This window comes from Pelodiscus sinensis, chromosome 28, assembly GCF_049634645.1.
Source record: "Pelodiscus sinensis isolate JC-2024 chromosome 28, ASM4963464v1, whole genome shotgun sequence".
In the NCBI taxonomy this organism is placed as follows: Eukaryota; Metazoa; Chordata; order Testudines; family Trionychidae; genus Pelodiscus; species Pelodiscus sinensis.
Window position 1 is genome coordinate 5,718,140 of NC_134738.1, and position 15,627 is coordinate 5,733,766.

The window sequence follows — 15,627 nt, forward strand, 5'->3', positions numbered from 1 at the left end:
GGGAGGGACAGCAACCCAGGCAGTAGGCTTGTGCAGTTTTGCCCAAAGGCCCTGGGCTCGCAGCCCCTCCCTTCTCCACACTGCATGGGACCTTTCCCCTGTCAGCTGGGACCCATTCCTGCCCCAGGTGGCTGCTGGCCCCACGCAGGCCCTTGGGGCGAGCCTGGCCCAGCCCTTGCACCAGTACAAAGGGGGCTGGAGCCATTACCTGCATGACACCAGCTTTTAGTGCCTTTCAAACGGGGCCGCGCACACGGCCGGGGCGCTGACTGCACCAGGCTGCAACTAGCGCCCTGAGCTGCAGCCCCCCTGTGTCCATTTCAGTCCGTCAGCCCTGGGGCCACAGCACCTGCACATGTCCGAGGGGCGGGGCTGCTCCGGGCCCTTCCGCCGCAGTCTGCACTCCAGGCCCCATGTGGGCCCCGCGCTCTCTCGGGGGCCCGGGGAGGAAAGGCCCCTGGTGAAGCCGGGCCCAGGCCTGGCTCAGGAAGGCAGGTGTTTGGCCCTGAGTGGCAGCATGGGCTGACCCCCACGCCCCATGGGGTGGGGGCTCACTGACCCCACAGCCAGGGCCAGGCCTCCCACCCCCCGGCGAGGAACCCGCCCACAACCTGCATGGCTGCTGCGGCCCCCAGCCGGGCGGGCTGCCCCTGCGGGTTTCTTGGCCCCTGAGCGGGGGACGAGATGTTCTCCGGGGCTGGACTCCAGCTCTGCCTGCCCCATGCCGCAGGGTCCTCTAGAATCCAAGGGGCCGGCCTCCTTTGGGGCCCCTCGCCCCACGAGCCAGCATGGGCGGCTGCCAGCTCCCACGCGGCGGTCACCGGGTCCTGCGAGGGCTAGATGCTCGTGCACGCCTCTTCCCCCAGCGCCTGGCTGCTGCTGCTTCCTGGGACCAGAGCAGAGACAGCCATGACCCCCCCGTCGGCCCCACGGGCTGGGGGCTTCCACGTCTGGTGCCCCACGGCACACGCGGGAAAGGGCTTAGCCACGTTCCATCTCTAGGACCCAAAAGCACTTACACTTGGGGAAACTGAGGTACGGGAAGGGCAGGGGTTTGCTGCACCAGGCCTGGCTCCTCCCCAGGGAGGCTAGGCCAGCTTTGCTCTCCCTCGGGCCTGCTTATGTGGCAGCTGGGGCCCTTCTTCCCAAGCACACACGGGGCCAGCCAGGCCTACGGGCTCCAGGGCCCGAGCTGCAGCGCGTGACTAAGGTCTCGGGGAGGGGCGGGGGTGTCCTTGGCTGGTCAGAGCTCCCAGCCAGGGGAGTTAAAAGCCAAAAGCCCAGGACTCAGAAGATCCAAGGGACTCCCCCCCCCAACTCACACGGGCAGGGCTGTGGTGGGCCCAGGCCGAGCGCCCAGCAGGCACCTGGCAGAGGCAGGCTCTGCTACTTACTGAGCCAGGGAGCCCGCAGACGCCCAGTCACGTGCTGCCCAGCTGTGGCCGAGGGGGTGGGGCTGCCAGAGAGCGCAAGGCAGAGATGTGCCAAACAGGCAGGGCCCTCATGCCCCTGCCAGGCACCCCCAGCGGCTCATCTGGAGAGCAGGGGAGCGGGGGCACCTCTGGGCTGCTGGGGAGGCCAGATGGGGCAGCACGGAGATTCCAGGGGGTGCTGGAGACAGGCACTGCCTGCCTGCAGCCATCCCCGGCCTCGGCGCCCCAGCCAGGTCCCAGAACGCCCCCTTGCCCGGTCAGTCATCTCCTGGGGGCTGGGACCAGCAGCTGCACAGGCAGGGGCACAGCTGGGGCAGCTCCTTGCTGGCATGGGGCGGCGCTCACCCCGCGGCAGGAGGGCTGGTGCTGGGGAGGAGCCGGTGTCCTCCCACACAGGCAGCCAAGGGGCTAACCGAGGGCAGGGCCATGCAGCAGGGAGCCATGGGGGTGGGAGCCCCCCAGAGCCATGCCAGCAGCTGAGTGGGAACAGAGCCTGTCCTGCTGGCTCCCAGGGTGCCAAGGGCCCTGGCCCAGCTGCCCACAGTACCTGACGCCGTGGGCCTGGCTCCCAGAAGCTTCGTCTGGCTGGTGGGGACCATCTTCAGCTCCAGGCTGTCAGGTGCCTGGGGCGCCAGCTGCGCCCTGGAGGCCATGAGGGCGTTGAGGTACTGCAGCCGGGTCACCTGGGGAGGGGTGAGCCAGAGCCCTGAGCACGTGGGCCTGTGTGCCGGCACCCTCCCCGCATGGATCCTGCCCCCCGAGGGCCAGGCTGGGTAAAGGCCACTGGGGAGAGACACCCCCAAGGGGCGGGGCAGGTGGGAGCAGTGGAGCATCCTCAAGGAGCAGGGGCTGCCCCAAAGCAAAGACCCCCCCCCCCAGGGAAGCACCCCAGCCCTGGCCCTCCCAGAGTGGGGTAACTGAGCCCAGCATCCCGGGGGAACCGGCACTGCAGCCCTGCTGCCCGGGGGCAGGGTGGTGCTGCCCCCCAATCACACCTAGTGGGGCAGAGCAGCGGTGGCTACAATCGCACCTCCCAGCCGCTGGCTCAGAGCACACGGGGCTCGTCCGCAGGCCCAAGCCCCACACGCTCGCCCGGCAGCCAGCCCGGCCGGGGCACGTACCTTGATGAGCTGCAGGTCGGTGAGCGCCCGCACGGTGTAGTCGGGGCAGTAGGTGGAGTAGGCGGGGCTCTCGCTGCAGTCCTGAGGCTGGTCCCGCCGGCTCGGCCGCAGGGTGGACACTGGCGACTGGTGAACTGGGGGGAGGCAGAAGCCAGTGGGCCAAGCAGCCAGCGGGGAGCCCAACACCCGCAGCCCCCAGCCAGCAATCCAGGGCCAGCCTGGGCCCCCAGCTAGGCCAGGAGCCATGCGGAGCCCGGGGCCTGGAGTCCCCGCATCTTTCCAGCCAGGGGGGTGCACTTAGCACAGCTCAGCCGGGGACTCTCAGGGACATGGGGGCTCACCCGAGGAGGGCGCCGTCAGCGCTGCGACGCCGTAGTACGTGAATGCTCCGTTCTCGAACCTCAACCCCTCCTTCCCGATCTCCACTTCCACCCTGCCCTGCGGAGGAGAGGCCCCGGGTCAGGTCGGCTCAGCGGAGCCCCCCCCATGCTGCATTCTCTGGTCACTGGGTGGGCAGACACCTTGGCGTGCTGCCAGCACAGCCGCCCGAGATCCCGCGCGCTTGCAAACCCGGCGTCAGCCCGTACGCCAGCTGGGGCCCTGCGGGGGTGGGGAGCCAGGCCAGAGCCCAGGGATGTGCCCAGTGGCTCGGCGCTGGGGTGACGGGAGGGACGGGGGCAGGCCCAGGAGGCGCCGGTACCTGCAGGACCAGGACGAAGTAGTTGACCGGCTGGTTGCGCTGGTACAAGAAGTGCTCGGGCGCCAGGCGGTCGCTCTCGTTGAATTTCACCTCCTGGTTGACGCTGGGGTGCTTCAGCAGGTGCAGCAAGACCTTCTCGGAGACGCGGGCCGGGCTGAACAGATCCACCTCTGATGGGGAGCGAGCGGCAGAGAATCCAGCCTCAGCCGGGGCGGGCGCTGCATCCGAGCCGCTCCCGGGACACGGGACTTTGGGTCCCCCTGCCCCGAGCCCAGCAGGCCCATAGGGAGAGCCCAGACCCCTCTCCTGCCGCAGGAATTGCCAGCCAGAGCCCGGACGTACTGGCGCTGGGCGAGCCGGGCGCGGAGCCAGGGAGGGCTGGGCGCGGGCTGCCTGCCCACACTCACCTCGGGATAGGAAGCGCTGCGTGGCCAGCAGCAGCTGTGGGGAGATCTTCACCTTGTGCTCGTTGTCAGCCTCCTTGAACAAGGAGAAATCTTCCTTCCTGTGCTCCAGCAGGGTGCCCACGGGGGCTGGCTTCTTCCGCACCCTGTTCTCCTCTGAGGCACAAGAGAAGGCAGCATAACCCTGGGGGGCCAGAGCCCTCCCGAGCAGCCACAAGCTGGCAGGTCAAAGCACAGGAAAGAGAGCTTGGCATCCCCCCACCCCCCTAGGGAAACTGAGGCACGGAGCAGGGGAGGACATGCTTCAAGTCATGCAGGAGCCACACTCCCTGTTCTCCCACTACTAGGGCCTCCCCCTTCAGCAGGCAGCCTGACACCCCCCACCCCCCGCTGGGAACAGCCCCAGGCGGCCTGGTGCACCAGCCCCCGACATGCTGGGGAGCAATGGGCCAGCCTGGCCTGTACGGGAGGGGCTGGGGGAGACGTAGGAGCAGGAGGGCCCGGCTGTCTCTGCAGCGAACGCCAGGCATGCAGCGCTGCCCACCAAGCCACGGGTCCCAAGGGCTCGGCAGGCCCCGGCCCCGCATGGGGCTCACTCACTGTAGTCGTCCGACTCGTCCAGGATCTCCGACTTGATGATCTCCTCGATGACGTCCTCCAGCGTCACCAGGCCGATGGCCTCGTAGAAGGGGTCGCCCTCCCCCTCGTTGTTCACCTTCTGCACGATGGCCAGGTGCGACTTGCCTGGGGGTCACCGGACCCGCAAGTCAGGAAGAGAACCCAGGAGTCCGGCGCCCCGCCTCATGCGCCGACCACCGGAGAACTCTGGCTCAGCCCAGACGCACCCCGTTCCTATCCAGCTAGGGAGCCGCAGGCAGCAAGGGGCTAGGCAACAGCCCCCCATGCTGCCGTGTCCCCCCCCTTTCCAGCAGGGCATTGCAGCAGCGACGGGGGCGATTTACCTCCAGGCCGCTGTGGGGGCCTTCTCTCTCCTGGCTGGGGCTCAGCAGCAGCGCACGGGGCCACTTTACACTGCGGGGAGTGGACAGCCATCACAGACACTGGTTCTGGAGCCACAGGTGGGTTCCTGGAGCCCTCAAGTGGCTGGCATCCGCCCTGCCCCCTTCCCCGGCTAGGGGACTCAGACTCCCACAGAAGGGATGTGGGGGTCCAACTGGCCATCTGCAGCCCAGATCTGGCCCTCAGGACCATCCTGTCTGGCTTCGTACCATGCTGGGCTACCGAATGGCTCGCTCCATGCGGGGCGACTTTGGGTGCACTGTGCAGGTGAGGTGGGGGGCACAGCCCCCACCAGGCCAGAGGACCCCACCCCACAAACACGGCCCGCAGCCGCTGTCCCTAGAGGCGCCCAGACACGTGCCAAACGCATCCTGTTTGCTTGCACCCACTAGCCAGTGAACAGGTTGCTCTGTATCGGCCCTCTCGCTGTTCCCCTCTCCCAGCGTCTGGATCCCCTGCAGCCCTGACCAGGTCACAGACAGAAGCCTTAACGTGATCCCTACAGGCCCCTGCTAGAAACACCCCCGCCCAATGAGGGTTTCCTGCTTACAGCTTGAGACCCCCACAGGCCACACGCTCCCACCCCCACTGAAACCCACAGGGTAGGGCCCTGCCAAATTCACGGGTCACTTTGGCCGATTTCACGGCTGCGGTGTCTTAGAATTGGTCAGTGTCATGATTTCAGATGTTCACATCTCAAATTCCAGTGTCCGATCGGTGGGAGTCCTGATCCAAACAGGCCCCAAAGCTGTTCGGGGGGGGGGGGGGGGGGGGGCGGGGGGGCAAACATTGCTCACATAGCCACCACCCTCAGCCCTCATCTGCAAAGGAAACCTGCCCCCAGCTGGGACCCCACCTGCCCCTGGAACTCCTGAGGGCAGGTCTGCGCTGGGGCCGGCGATGGGGTGTCACTCAACCCTCAGTGTAGCCAAAGTCAACGTCCCTAGTGCTACTTACTACAGCGTCTGCACTGCACTGCGCCCGCTCTCGCCGCCCCCAGCACTTCCTGCTGAGGTGCTGTACGGAGGCCAGGGAGCAAGTGGCTGGACTGATGGCTGCCCATTGGCCCAGCCCGCAGGGAAGACGTGCCCCGAGCTCCCAAGTTCCCCTCTCAGCCACAGAAGTGAGTCCAGTAGGAGAGGACCTCACCCCCCAAGACCTAGCAGCTTTCAGTCCATTTAACATGGGCCACACTCATCGCGCCTCCTCCCAGTCTGTAACCAAACGCTGGGCAGTGCTAGATCAACCTCCCAGCAGAAGCGCACGTCCGCTACGTCCACCCTGCTACGTTTTCAGCCAGACTCGTAACCTCACCCAAGAAGCGACTGGCTAGTTCCACAGGATGGATTTTCCAAAAGCCCATGTTAATTGGCAATAATTAGATCAGCTTCCTTTCATCTGTTATTCCTCGAGTCTGCATCGACCACTCGGTTGCTTGCACAGGGTCAGCGTCACACTGGCAGTGCCGGGACTGCCTTGGTAAGCCAGCTCACCCAAGTGAAATACTGGCACAACGTCAGCTTTCCTCAAGCCTGCGGGAACCTCCCCAGTGCCCCGAGTTAATGAAAATCAAATCAGAGTCCACGGGGCCCAGGGCCAGCTCTTTTCAGACTCTTGGATGCAAGTTACATGGACTCCACCCCCCACGGGCATCTCAGCCGCTTCCGACTGCCGAGTCGGGCTCTGGCCAGAGCGCAGAGAGGCTGACAAGGTCGCTCTCTCGCCGCCAATCCCACCCCTCTGGCCTGGGAGAGCTGGTTTGCTGATGGCAGAACAGAGCAGCCCCGGCACCTCAGGGGAGCTCAGAGCACTTAGCGCCATGGCTCCCGACTGTCACCTGCACTCGCGGGCGGGACGCTGTCAACCAATAGCAGAGCTGGGAATAGAACAGTCCCAACCGCCAGCCCCCCAGAGCCACCCACGGAACCCGGGAGTCCCAACCGCCGGCCCCCCAGCCCCCCCAGAGCCACCCACGGAACCCAGGAGTCCCAACCGCCGGCCCCCCAGCCCCCCCAGAGCCACCCACGGAACCCGGGAGTCCCAACCGCCAGCCCCCCAGAGCCACCCACGGAACCCAGGAGTCCCAACCGCCGGCCCCCCAGCCCCCCCAGAGCCACCCACGGAACCCAGGAGTCCCAACCGCCGGCCCCCCAGCCCCCCCAGAGCCACCCACGGAACCCAGGAGTCCCAACCGCCGGCCCCCCATCTCCCCCAGAGCCACCCACGGAACTCGGGAGTCCCAACCGCCAGCCCCCCAGCCCCCCCAGAGCCACCCACGGAACCCAGGAGTCCCAACCGCCGGCCCCCCAGCCCCCCCAGAGCCACCCATGGAACCCAGGAGTCCCAACCGCCGGCCCCCCAGCCCCCCCAGAGCCACCCACGGAACCCAGGAGTCCCAACCGCCAGCCCCCCAGCCCCCCCAGAGCCACCCACGGAACCCAGGAGTCCCAACCGCCAGCCCCCCAGAGCCACCCACGGAACCCGGGAGTCCCAACCGCCGGCCCCCCAGAGCCACCCAGGGAACCCAGGAGTCCCAACCGCCGGCCCCCCATCTCCCCCAGAGCCACCCACGGAACTCGGGAGTCCCAACCGCCAGCCCCCCAGCCCCCCCAGAGCCACCCACGGAACCCAGGAGTCCCAACCGCCGGCCCCCCATCTCCCCCAGAGCCACCCACGGAACTCGGGAGTCCCAACCGCCAGCCCCCCAGCCCCCCCAGAGCCACCCACGGAACCCAGGAGTCCCAACCGCCAGCCCCCCAGCCCCCCCAGAGCCACCCACGGAACCCAGGAGTCCCAACCGCCAGCCCCCCAGAGCCACCCACGGAACCCGGGAGTCCCAACCGCCGGCCCCCCAGAGCCACCCAGGGAACCCAGGAGTCCCAACCGCCGGCCCCCCAGCCTTGCCAACCAAAGGTCACTGCAGGGCAGCGGCAGAGCCTGGCTTGAACTGGGGCCACCTACCCTCCTGCAGGCCCCGCCCTGCCCACCCTCTGGTTCGCCCTCGGCCCAGGGCTGGCTTGGCCCACGGTCACACGGAGCGGCAGGGGCTTTGGGCTCCGCTCCAGGCCCAGGAAGGAAGCAGCCGGTTCCAGGGGCCCTGAGGAACACGGAGCTCAGGGCAGGCGCCAGATCCCTGTGGCCATGAGCTGGCCCTGCCAAACGTTTCCATGGCAGCAGGGGCAGGCCCTCCAAGCGCTCTCCCTGCCTCTGGAGGGAAGAGCCTGGCTTTGAAGGTGACCTTCCCCAGGACCCATGGGGAGGGAGGGAGGCACTGGACTGAAATCAGGGGAGGGCAGCGCGAATGGGCTTGCTGCGGATTGGTGTCCACCAGCCCCTGCAGGCGATGGGGGGACCGCGGAGCAGGGCTGGCAATTGGGCTGTGTGGTTTGGTTAGCTTCTGCCAACTCAGAAGCCCAAGAACCACTTGGGAGCAAAGCTCTCTGTGTTAACGCTTTCACAGTCCTTCCGCCAAGGGCTGAGCGTGCTCACTCCACTGCCCAGCTGTGCCCCCCGAAGCCAAGAGACACCGAACCGGGAAGATGTTCCCAAGGGCCAAAGCCAGAGCACGGGAGCTGCAGGCATCCCACAGACGCTAACCACAGGTCCAGGCACCAGATTCCTCCCTTTCCAGAGCAGCACTCCCTCACCTCCCGCTGCTCTGGCCTGGCCAGGCCAGGTGGGAGACAGGGCTCACTGCGCTGAGGGCGGGGCTCCGGGCATGGCACTAGATGGCACAATAGCTGGGTAGGGAAATCCGACTGAATCCCAGCCTCTGCCCTGCTTTGGGGAGGGCACGTCTGCCACGAGCGGCAGCAAGGAGCCAGCCAGGGCCAAACCTGCCCGGCCATCGCTGGCAGGGGCAGACCCCAGTCAAAGAAGGGGGCAGCAGTCGGTCCCGGCTCTGACCCACCCGGCTGGTGCATGGAGAGAGGCCAGCCCTGGGCGTCCCCCAGGGAACATGGGAAGTTGGCTGCCCAGCAGTGTGGAAGGAGTTAACTCCTGTGTACCCAGCCACCTGAGCACTGCATGGGCCGCTCCTGGGTATCTCCTGGTAAGGGTGATGCTTCCTGGGTAACCGGTTAACAGTTCCCAGCCCAGCAAGGAGAGAGCCCCCTGGTGCCCCCGCAGGACAGCACCCCCTTGCATGGAGCTGGAGCAGAGAGGCCCCGGGGCACTGGGGCGGTTACCTCGCTTGAACTCCTCCAGGACGGCGTCCAGCTTGGTGTCATTGAAGACAAAGTGCAGGGGATGGTTGTAGAACTTGATGATGGTGCTGAGGGGCACGCGGTCGTCAGGGTCCACCAGCGCCAGGTCCTTGACGTAGAGCATGTCCACCAGGTTGGTGCGCTCCCCCTCGTAGACGGGGATGCGGGTGTAGCCGCTCTGCATGACGACGGACATGCTGTGGAAGTCCAGCACGGCGCCGGCGCTCAGCATGAAGCACTTGTCCAGCGGCGTCAGCACGTCCTCCACCGTTTTGTTGCGCAGGGCGCCCTTGCTGAACTCCTCGCGCACGAACTCGCTGTACGGGTCGCTGCTGCGCACCATGTCCAGCACCTTCTCCCGCAGCAGGCAGGTGCTGGCGTCGTGCCGCAGGGCCAGCTCCAGCAGCTTGCTGAGCGGCAGCGAGATGGGGAAGGTGAGCACCATGCAGAGCTGGGTCAGCCAGAGCCCGCGGGACGCCAGCCAGAGCCCCCACCGTGCGCTGAGGGCAAAGGGCAGCACCTCGGCCAGCAGGAAGACCAAGGCGGCCGCGGCCAGGATGGCGGGCGCCAGGGCCCGCAGGGCCCAGCCGATGAGCACGGCCAGCGCGGCGTTGGCCAGGGTGCTCAGCAGCAGCAGGGCGCAGAGGGCCAGGGCGCCCCGGTGGCGCACCCGCTGCAGCGCGGCCCCGGCCCGGCGCTCCGCCTGCGAGCCGCACTCCCGCAGCACGGCCAGCTCGGCGGGCTCCAGCCACAGGGTGCTGAGCTGCAGGGCCCGCAGCCCCCCGGCCAGCGCCAGCAGCAGGGCCAGCAGCAGGGCCAGCAGCCAGGGCGCCGGCCCCTCGTCGCCCACCAGCACCGCGTCGCCGGGCGCGGCGGGGGCCCACGGGCGGCCCGGCCCCGCGCGGCTGCACAGCTGGTAGGTGCCGGGCGGGCCGGCGGGCGACACGGCCACGCGCACCAGCAGCGCCGCGGGCGCGCCGGGCGCGCGCTCGTCGGGCTGCACGTGCAGGGCGCGCGCCGGGCAGGGCTCGCCGGCGCGCGCGAAGGCCAGCCAGGGCCCGCTGCGGTTGCGCAGCCCGGTGCCGTAGAGCCGCAGGCGGAAGCGGGCCCCGGGGCGCGCGCGGACCAGCCCCCCCGCCGCCCAGGCCCCCTCCTCCAGCCGGAAGCCCAGCACGTGGGGAGGGGGCGGCGCGGGGGGGGCGGAGGAGGGGGGGGGCCCGTCGCGCCCCGCGGCGCAGCCCAGGCACAGCGCGGCCACGGCCCAGCGCAGCCCCCAGCCGCGCGCCATGCCAGTCAGCTGACGCCCCCCCCCCCGCGCGCGCACAGCCTCGCCTGCCGCGCGGGGCCGGCCAATCGGGGAGCGGGGCCGGTGGGCTCCGGCCAATGGGCGGAGGGGGCGGGCCCAGGCGAGGGAAGCGCAGGTTGGGCTGCGCCGGGACATAAACAAGCAGGGGGCGGGGCGAGCGGGCTGGATTTAAAGGGCCAGTGAACGCAGCCAGCACCGAGCCCCCCCACCCCCATGGACAGCACATAGAGCCCCCCCCACACCCCTGGACAGCGCCCAGCGAGCCCCCCCACACCCCTGGACAGCGCCCAGCGAGCCCCCCCACACCCCTGGACAGCGCCCAGCGAACCCCCCCATGAACAGCGCCCAGCAAGCCCCCCCCACACACCCCCATGGGCAGCACTTAGAGCCCCCCCCCACACCCCTGGACAGCGCCCAGCGAGCCCCCCCCCACACACCCATGGGCAGCACTTAGAGCCCCCCCCACACCTCTGGGCAGCGCCCAGCGAACCCCCCCCATGAACAGCGCCCAGCAAGCCCCCCACACACACACCCATGGGCAGCACTTAGAGCCCCCCCCACACCCCTGGACAGCGCCCAGCGAGCCCCCCCCCACACCCATGGGCAGCACTTAGAGGGCCCCCCACACCCATGGGCAGCGCCCAGCGAGCCCCCCCCCACCCCCATGGGCAGCACTTAGAGCCCCCCCCAACACCCCTGGACAGCGCCCAGCGAGCCCCCCCCCACACCCATGGGCAGCACTTAGAGGGCCCCCCACACCCATGGGCAGCGCCCAGCGAGCCCCTCCCACCCCCATGGGCAGCAGGTGCCACAAGGATGCTAAGGATTGTGGTTTTCTGTAGAATTTCCAGCAGTTACATTTACACCGGGGGGGGGGGTGTGTGTGTCACACTCGTTAGGTTTTAAGTTGGCTCCCGGTGAGCATCAGCTCCGGCCTGGCCCCGTGCTGCTGCCACTGACAGGGAGGCAGCAGGGGTGGGGTGTGGAGTTGTTAGGATTAACCAGTAACCCCAGGCTTATTGTTTAAACACAGATATGTTAACATCCCTGCTACCAAGCCCCCCACAAATGGGGCAGCCCCCCCGGGCCTCCCCCTGGCAGTAGGTACAGAGTCCCCCCACACCTGTGGGGCAGTGGGTACTGAGCCCCCACGTACAGGGCAGCGCACAGCAAGGCTCCCCCCAAAGCCATGGGACAGCAGGTCAGAGGGTACAGAGCCTCCCCCCAAGGGCTGCACCGTGCATCTAACTAGCCCCTTCAAAAAGGGACAAGCCTGAAAAAACCTGGACAGGTGGCACCTGCCTGTATCCAGGGGCCTTATTGGAAAATCCTGGGCACCTGCCCTCTTCTATAGGCCCCGCCCCCAGCACTGTGGGCAGGGCCATTGGACCCATGTTCCAAATAAATATAGGGACCAATTAATGACAAGCAGGTTCAGGGCAGCTGGGTAGAGGTTCAAAGCGAGGGATCCAGAAGGGGGAACCCCAGCCACGCCCACTGATCCTCGAAGTCATCTGGGCAGCCAGTGGACACTGCCCTGGGGAACTCCGCCCGGATACATGAAATTAGGGAGGAGTGGAAACAGGACCCACCGTCCCTGAGCACCTCCTTGCGCAGCATCCTCCTCCTGCTGCTGCTGCTGGTGGCCTTGGCAAGGAGGCCCTGTGGCTTTGTGGGGCCACACGTAGAGGGCGCAGAAGTAATGAGGGGCAGGGAAAGATGCAGCCAGAGCCTCAGCAGGAGGAGACAGATTAGGGGCTGCAACCTGATGCACCAGAGGTAGGCGGGCGCCAGCTTCTACCTCACGCCTCTAAGGGGACCGGCCTCAGGGATGGGGCTGAACCGTGCCCGGTCCACGCCCGTGCTCGTGGCTCTGTGAAGAAGCTGCCCACTGACATCCCTGGCCAACCGTGGAATCAGGGAGGACTAGAGACTGGCCCATTGGGGGTCCTCACCCTCCACAGGGGGTAGCAATCCCGCCACTTGGGGCTGGGCCAGGACGTGAGGGTCAGGAAATGGAGCGTGTGCACACTTGGTCCGTGGGTGCAGGTCTCACAGCCGGCTGGGATTGCAAAGGGGAGGAAGCCAGGTGTGTGTGGGGGGGGGGAGAGGACTCGCGGAACAGGGGCCCAAGAAAAAGGCTGGAGAGCTTGCAGTGAGGGGGAGCAGGACGTCCCCTCCCATGGGGCCCGCTGTAGAAAAACGAGAGAGGGACATGCACCTTCTGAGGCATGTGTGGGGGCTCTGAAGGGCGGAGAGCCCCATGCAGCAACTGAGCACTTGGGATCTACCCAGTCCCTCGGTCACGTCCAGGAGCCCTGGTGGTTCCTGCCAGGACCAGTCTCTGCCACACCGAGGGGGACTCTGCTGCCTGTGCCTGCAAAGACAGGTTGTGTAGCAGGGGCTCCCTGAGAAGAGCGTCGAGGGCCGGAGGAGGCCCTGGCAGAACACTGGAGCTCAGTGAGCTCTCGCAGACCTCTCAGGAGGGAAAAAGCTGCCGGTTGAATTGGAGCCCTCGGAGGCGGCGAAAAAAGGCCAACGTGCTCCTGGCCGGACGGTGTGAACCATCCAGGGGCCTCCGCTGGGCCTGTGGGGGGAGGTACAGACCTGGCTGTGCAGGCAAACCAAGCCCTGTCCCCCATCCTCCAGTATCCAGCGGCCATGAGACCTGCCCATGCCTGAGTCCGGGACTGGAGGAACTTCTCCCTGCCCAAGGCAGAGCTGAGCAACCTGGAAGGGCCCAGGGGCTCAGAAGGGCAGGATCTCACCTCCTTTTCCCCTTGGCCATGGTTAGCCTGCAGACAGCAGGAAGCCCAGCCCCGTGATCTACGCAGTTGGTGCTTTAAAAGGCTGGAACGGATGAGGAGCCAAATCAGCTGGGAGGAAGGATTTACTCAGAAAAGCAAGAATGATCATGGGAATGTTACCAGCTCACAAGAAAGCCTCAAGCCCATTTACAAGGGAGAAGGCGGAATTGGGTAAGAAGTCAGCCTGGGTTGGGGGGAGTCAAGGCAGCTATTTCGAGGGGAGTGGGAGAAAGGGAATGTTGACATTCATGCCTAGAAAGCAGAAGCCAGGCAGGGTAGAAAATCGATGAGCAGCCCCAGGACACAGGCATCCATTGTGAGTCCAACCTTGAATAAAGTGTGCCGTTCCCATTGCCTCATCTGAGAAAGATTGATTAGAATTTGAACAGTATAAAGAAGGGTGGCAAACAAAGATTAGGGGGTCTGGGACAGCTTCCATGCCAGGGGAAGATTAAAAAGACTGGAACTGTTCAGCTCAGCAAAGAGAGGACTAAGGGGGACGTGATAGAAATCAATAAAATCATGACTGGTGTGGACAAAGTGAATAAGGAATTATTATTCACCCAACGATATGAATAGGCAGCAGGCTTAGAACAAAATAAGGAAGTACTTCAAACAAGGCACAGGCAACCTGTGGAACTCCTTGCCAGGGGATAGTGTGAAGGCCAAACCTTTAACGGAGTTCAAAAAGGAAAATCATGGCTATTAGCCAAGATTGCCTGGGATGCAACTCCAAGCTCTGAGTGTCCCTAACCTCTGACTGCCAGAAGCTGGGAATGGAGAACAGGGTGGATCACTTACAATTTCCCTGTTCTGTACATTCCCTCTGACGCATCTGGCACCAGCCACTGTCGGAAAAGAAAATACAGAGCTAAACGGGCCTTTTCTCTGACTCCATCTGGCTCGAGGGCCTCGTGCGGAACCTGCTTTTCCTGTTGGGGTCTTACACAGGAAGCCTCGAGGGCACTGCACACACAGCCCCCAGCCCTGGCCAGTCACCCAGGCAGCAACGGAGCAGGCCCTGGTGAAAGCAGCCCCATGCTGCAGCCCCCACAGTCAGAGCAGGAAGATGAGGGTTTGTTTTAGTTGTAAAGTAGGTTTAGAACCCAAACTCTGCCCTGTCCCTTTGCATTCTTAGCAGCGCCTGGAGCCAGGTTGGGTGCTGAGGAGCAGGGCAGGGAGCAGGTTAGCTCTGGAGGCGGCTGCCTGTCACTCAACCAAGGCCCTACCAGCTTGGGCGAATGGAAAATGAAGAAGCAAATATCAGTGAATCACAGAATCCTCGAACTGGAAGGGCCCTCGAGAGGTCGGTGAATCCAGTCCCCTGCCCTCACGGCAGGACCACGCTCCATCTAGACCATCCCTGACAGGTGTCTGCCTAACTTGCTCTTCAATATCTCCAGCGATGGAGATTCCACAACCCCCCAGGCAATTTATTCCAGTTTTAACCACCCTGAGAGGCAGGAAGTTCTTCCTAATGTCCAGCCTGAACTTCCCTGGCTGCAGTTTAAGCCCATTGCTGCTTGTCCTGTCCTGAGGCCAAGGAGAACAAGTTTTCTCCCTCCTCTCTGTGACACCCTTTTAGGTGCTTGAAAGCTGCTGTCCTGCCCCGTGTCTTCTCTTTCCCGAACTCAACAAACATCAGAAACTTGGATTCGGTCAGTTCCCACTTCATCTCTCTACTAAGCTCCAAGGGCCAGGTAAAGCAGCATTGCTGAGGGGGGTGGGGCTATGTGCATGGACCCCAGCTGGGATCTGGCCCATCGACTCCCACGGGGTGATGGCCCATTTGCCTCAGCGGGTGGCCTGTCCCCTAGAGCTGAATACAGACACGAAAACAGCACAGGGCTGAGCGTCACTGACTTCAAGGGAATCCCAGCAGCTTCCATCTACTGTGGATCTGGCCCAAAACGCCAGCGCTTGTGACATGACATCATTCGCTTCCTACCACATGTGACCAGAAACGATTAAACGGGAACAGGCTCTCCACTGCCTGTGAAATCAGATGCAGGCTCTGCCTCCTGCCCTCTGCCTACAGGGTGGGAAGGAATCTTGGGGGCGCACAGAGCACAGCAGGAGGGGAATAGAGAGAGAGATTTTATTACTCAATCAAAAATAAATTCCATATTTCGTTTAGCAAATATCATTTCTTAGCAACAGAGACGCAGACTCAGAAATGAAACAAAACAAAATCCCCTCCCAAAAGGGCACAACTCAGACCAATGGAAAAAGTATCGTCCGAGAAACGACGGCCCCCAAAGAATCACAAACATGTACAGATTACCTCTGGGGCAAAATAAATATTCGTCAGTTGCTCCCTGGCACGGCCCATCTGCGGCGCTTGGACCCCTCAGCTATGCAAAGCCAGGATGCTGGGGAGTCCAGTGCAGGGTTATTGCTGATTGGCAGGGGAGGAAAGCCAGAGGAATCAGGGAGAGGAGCTAAAGGTCCCGGCAGAGGATGTGTGAGACACTCCCACTGGTGCACAAGAGTAGAGAAGGCACCCGCATCCGAATGCAACACTTTGTACCTGTCTGCATGCAAAGCAGGGCAGAATCAGACCCACAGACTATGGGACGGCCGCTACGTTTGAGGGCATTTGGCGTCTTGATCTGGGTTTCACCCAGCGAT

At 64.9% G+C, this 15,627-nt stretch overlaps 1 protein-coding gene across 1 annotated transcript; it reads right to left on the reverse strand.

Annotated features, from left to right (window-relative positions):
- Positions 1-209: 209 nt before the first annotated feature.
- Positions 210-10,186, reverse strand: CNNM3 (cyclin and CBS domain divalent metal cation transport mediator 3). Its single transcript, XM_075910974.1, has 8 exons — positions 8,866-10,186; positions 4,259-4,402; positions 3,662-3,814; positions 3,255-3,424; positions 2,896-2,992; positions 2,555-2,688; positions 1,981-2,116; positions 210-886 (listed from the first exon to the last, which is right to left on the reverse strand). The coding sequence occupies exons 1-8, from the start codon at positions 10,169-10,171 to the stop codon at positions 837-839; spliced, it is 2,190 nt and encodes a 729-aa protein (XP_075767089.1). The 5' UTR covers positions 10,172-10,186; the 3' UTR covers positions 210-836.
- Positions 10,187-15,627: the final 5,441 nt, after the last annotated feature.

What these genes read in the sequence shown, in the direction of transcription:
- CNNM3 (XM_075910974.1), bottom strand. Translation starts at nt 10,171, where the DNA reads ATGGCGCGCGGCTGGGGGCTGCGCTGGGCCGTGGCCGCGCTGTGCCTG. An exon ending in CCTGGAGGAGTTCAAGCGAG is followed by an intron (nt 4,403 to 8,865) that starts GTAACCGCCCCA and finishes GGTGACCCCCAG; the next exon opens with GCAAGTCGCACCTGGCCATC. An exon ending in CCGACCTGCAGCTCATCAAG is followed by an intron (nt 2,117 to 2,554) that starts GTACGTGCCCCG and finishes ACCCCTCCCCAG; the next exon opens with GTGACCCGGCTGCAGTACCT.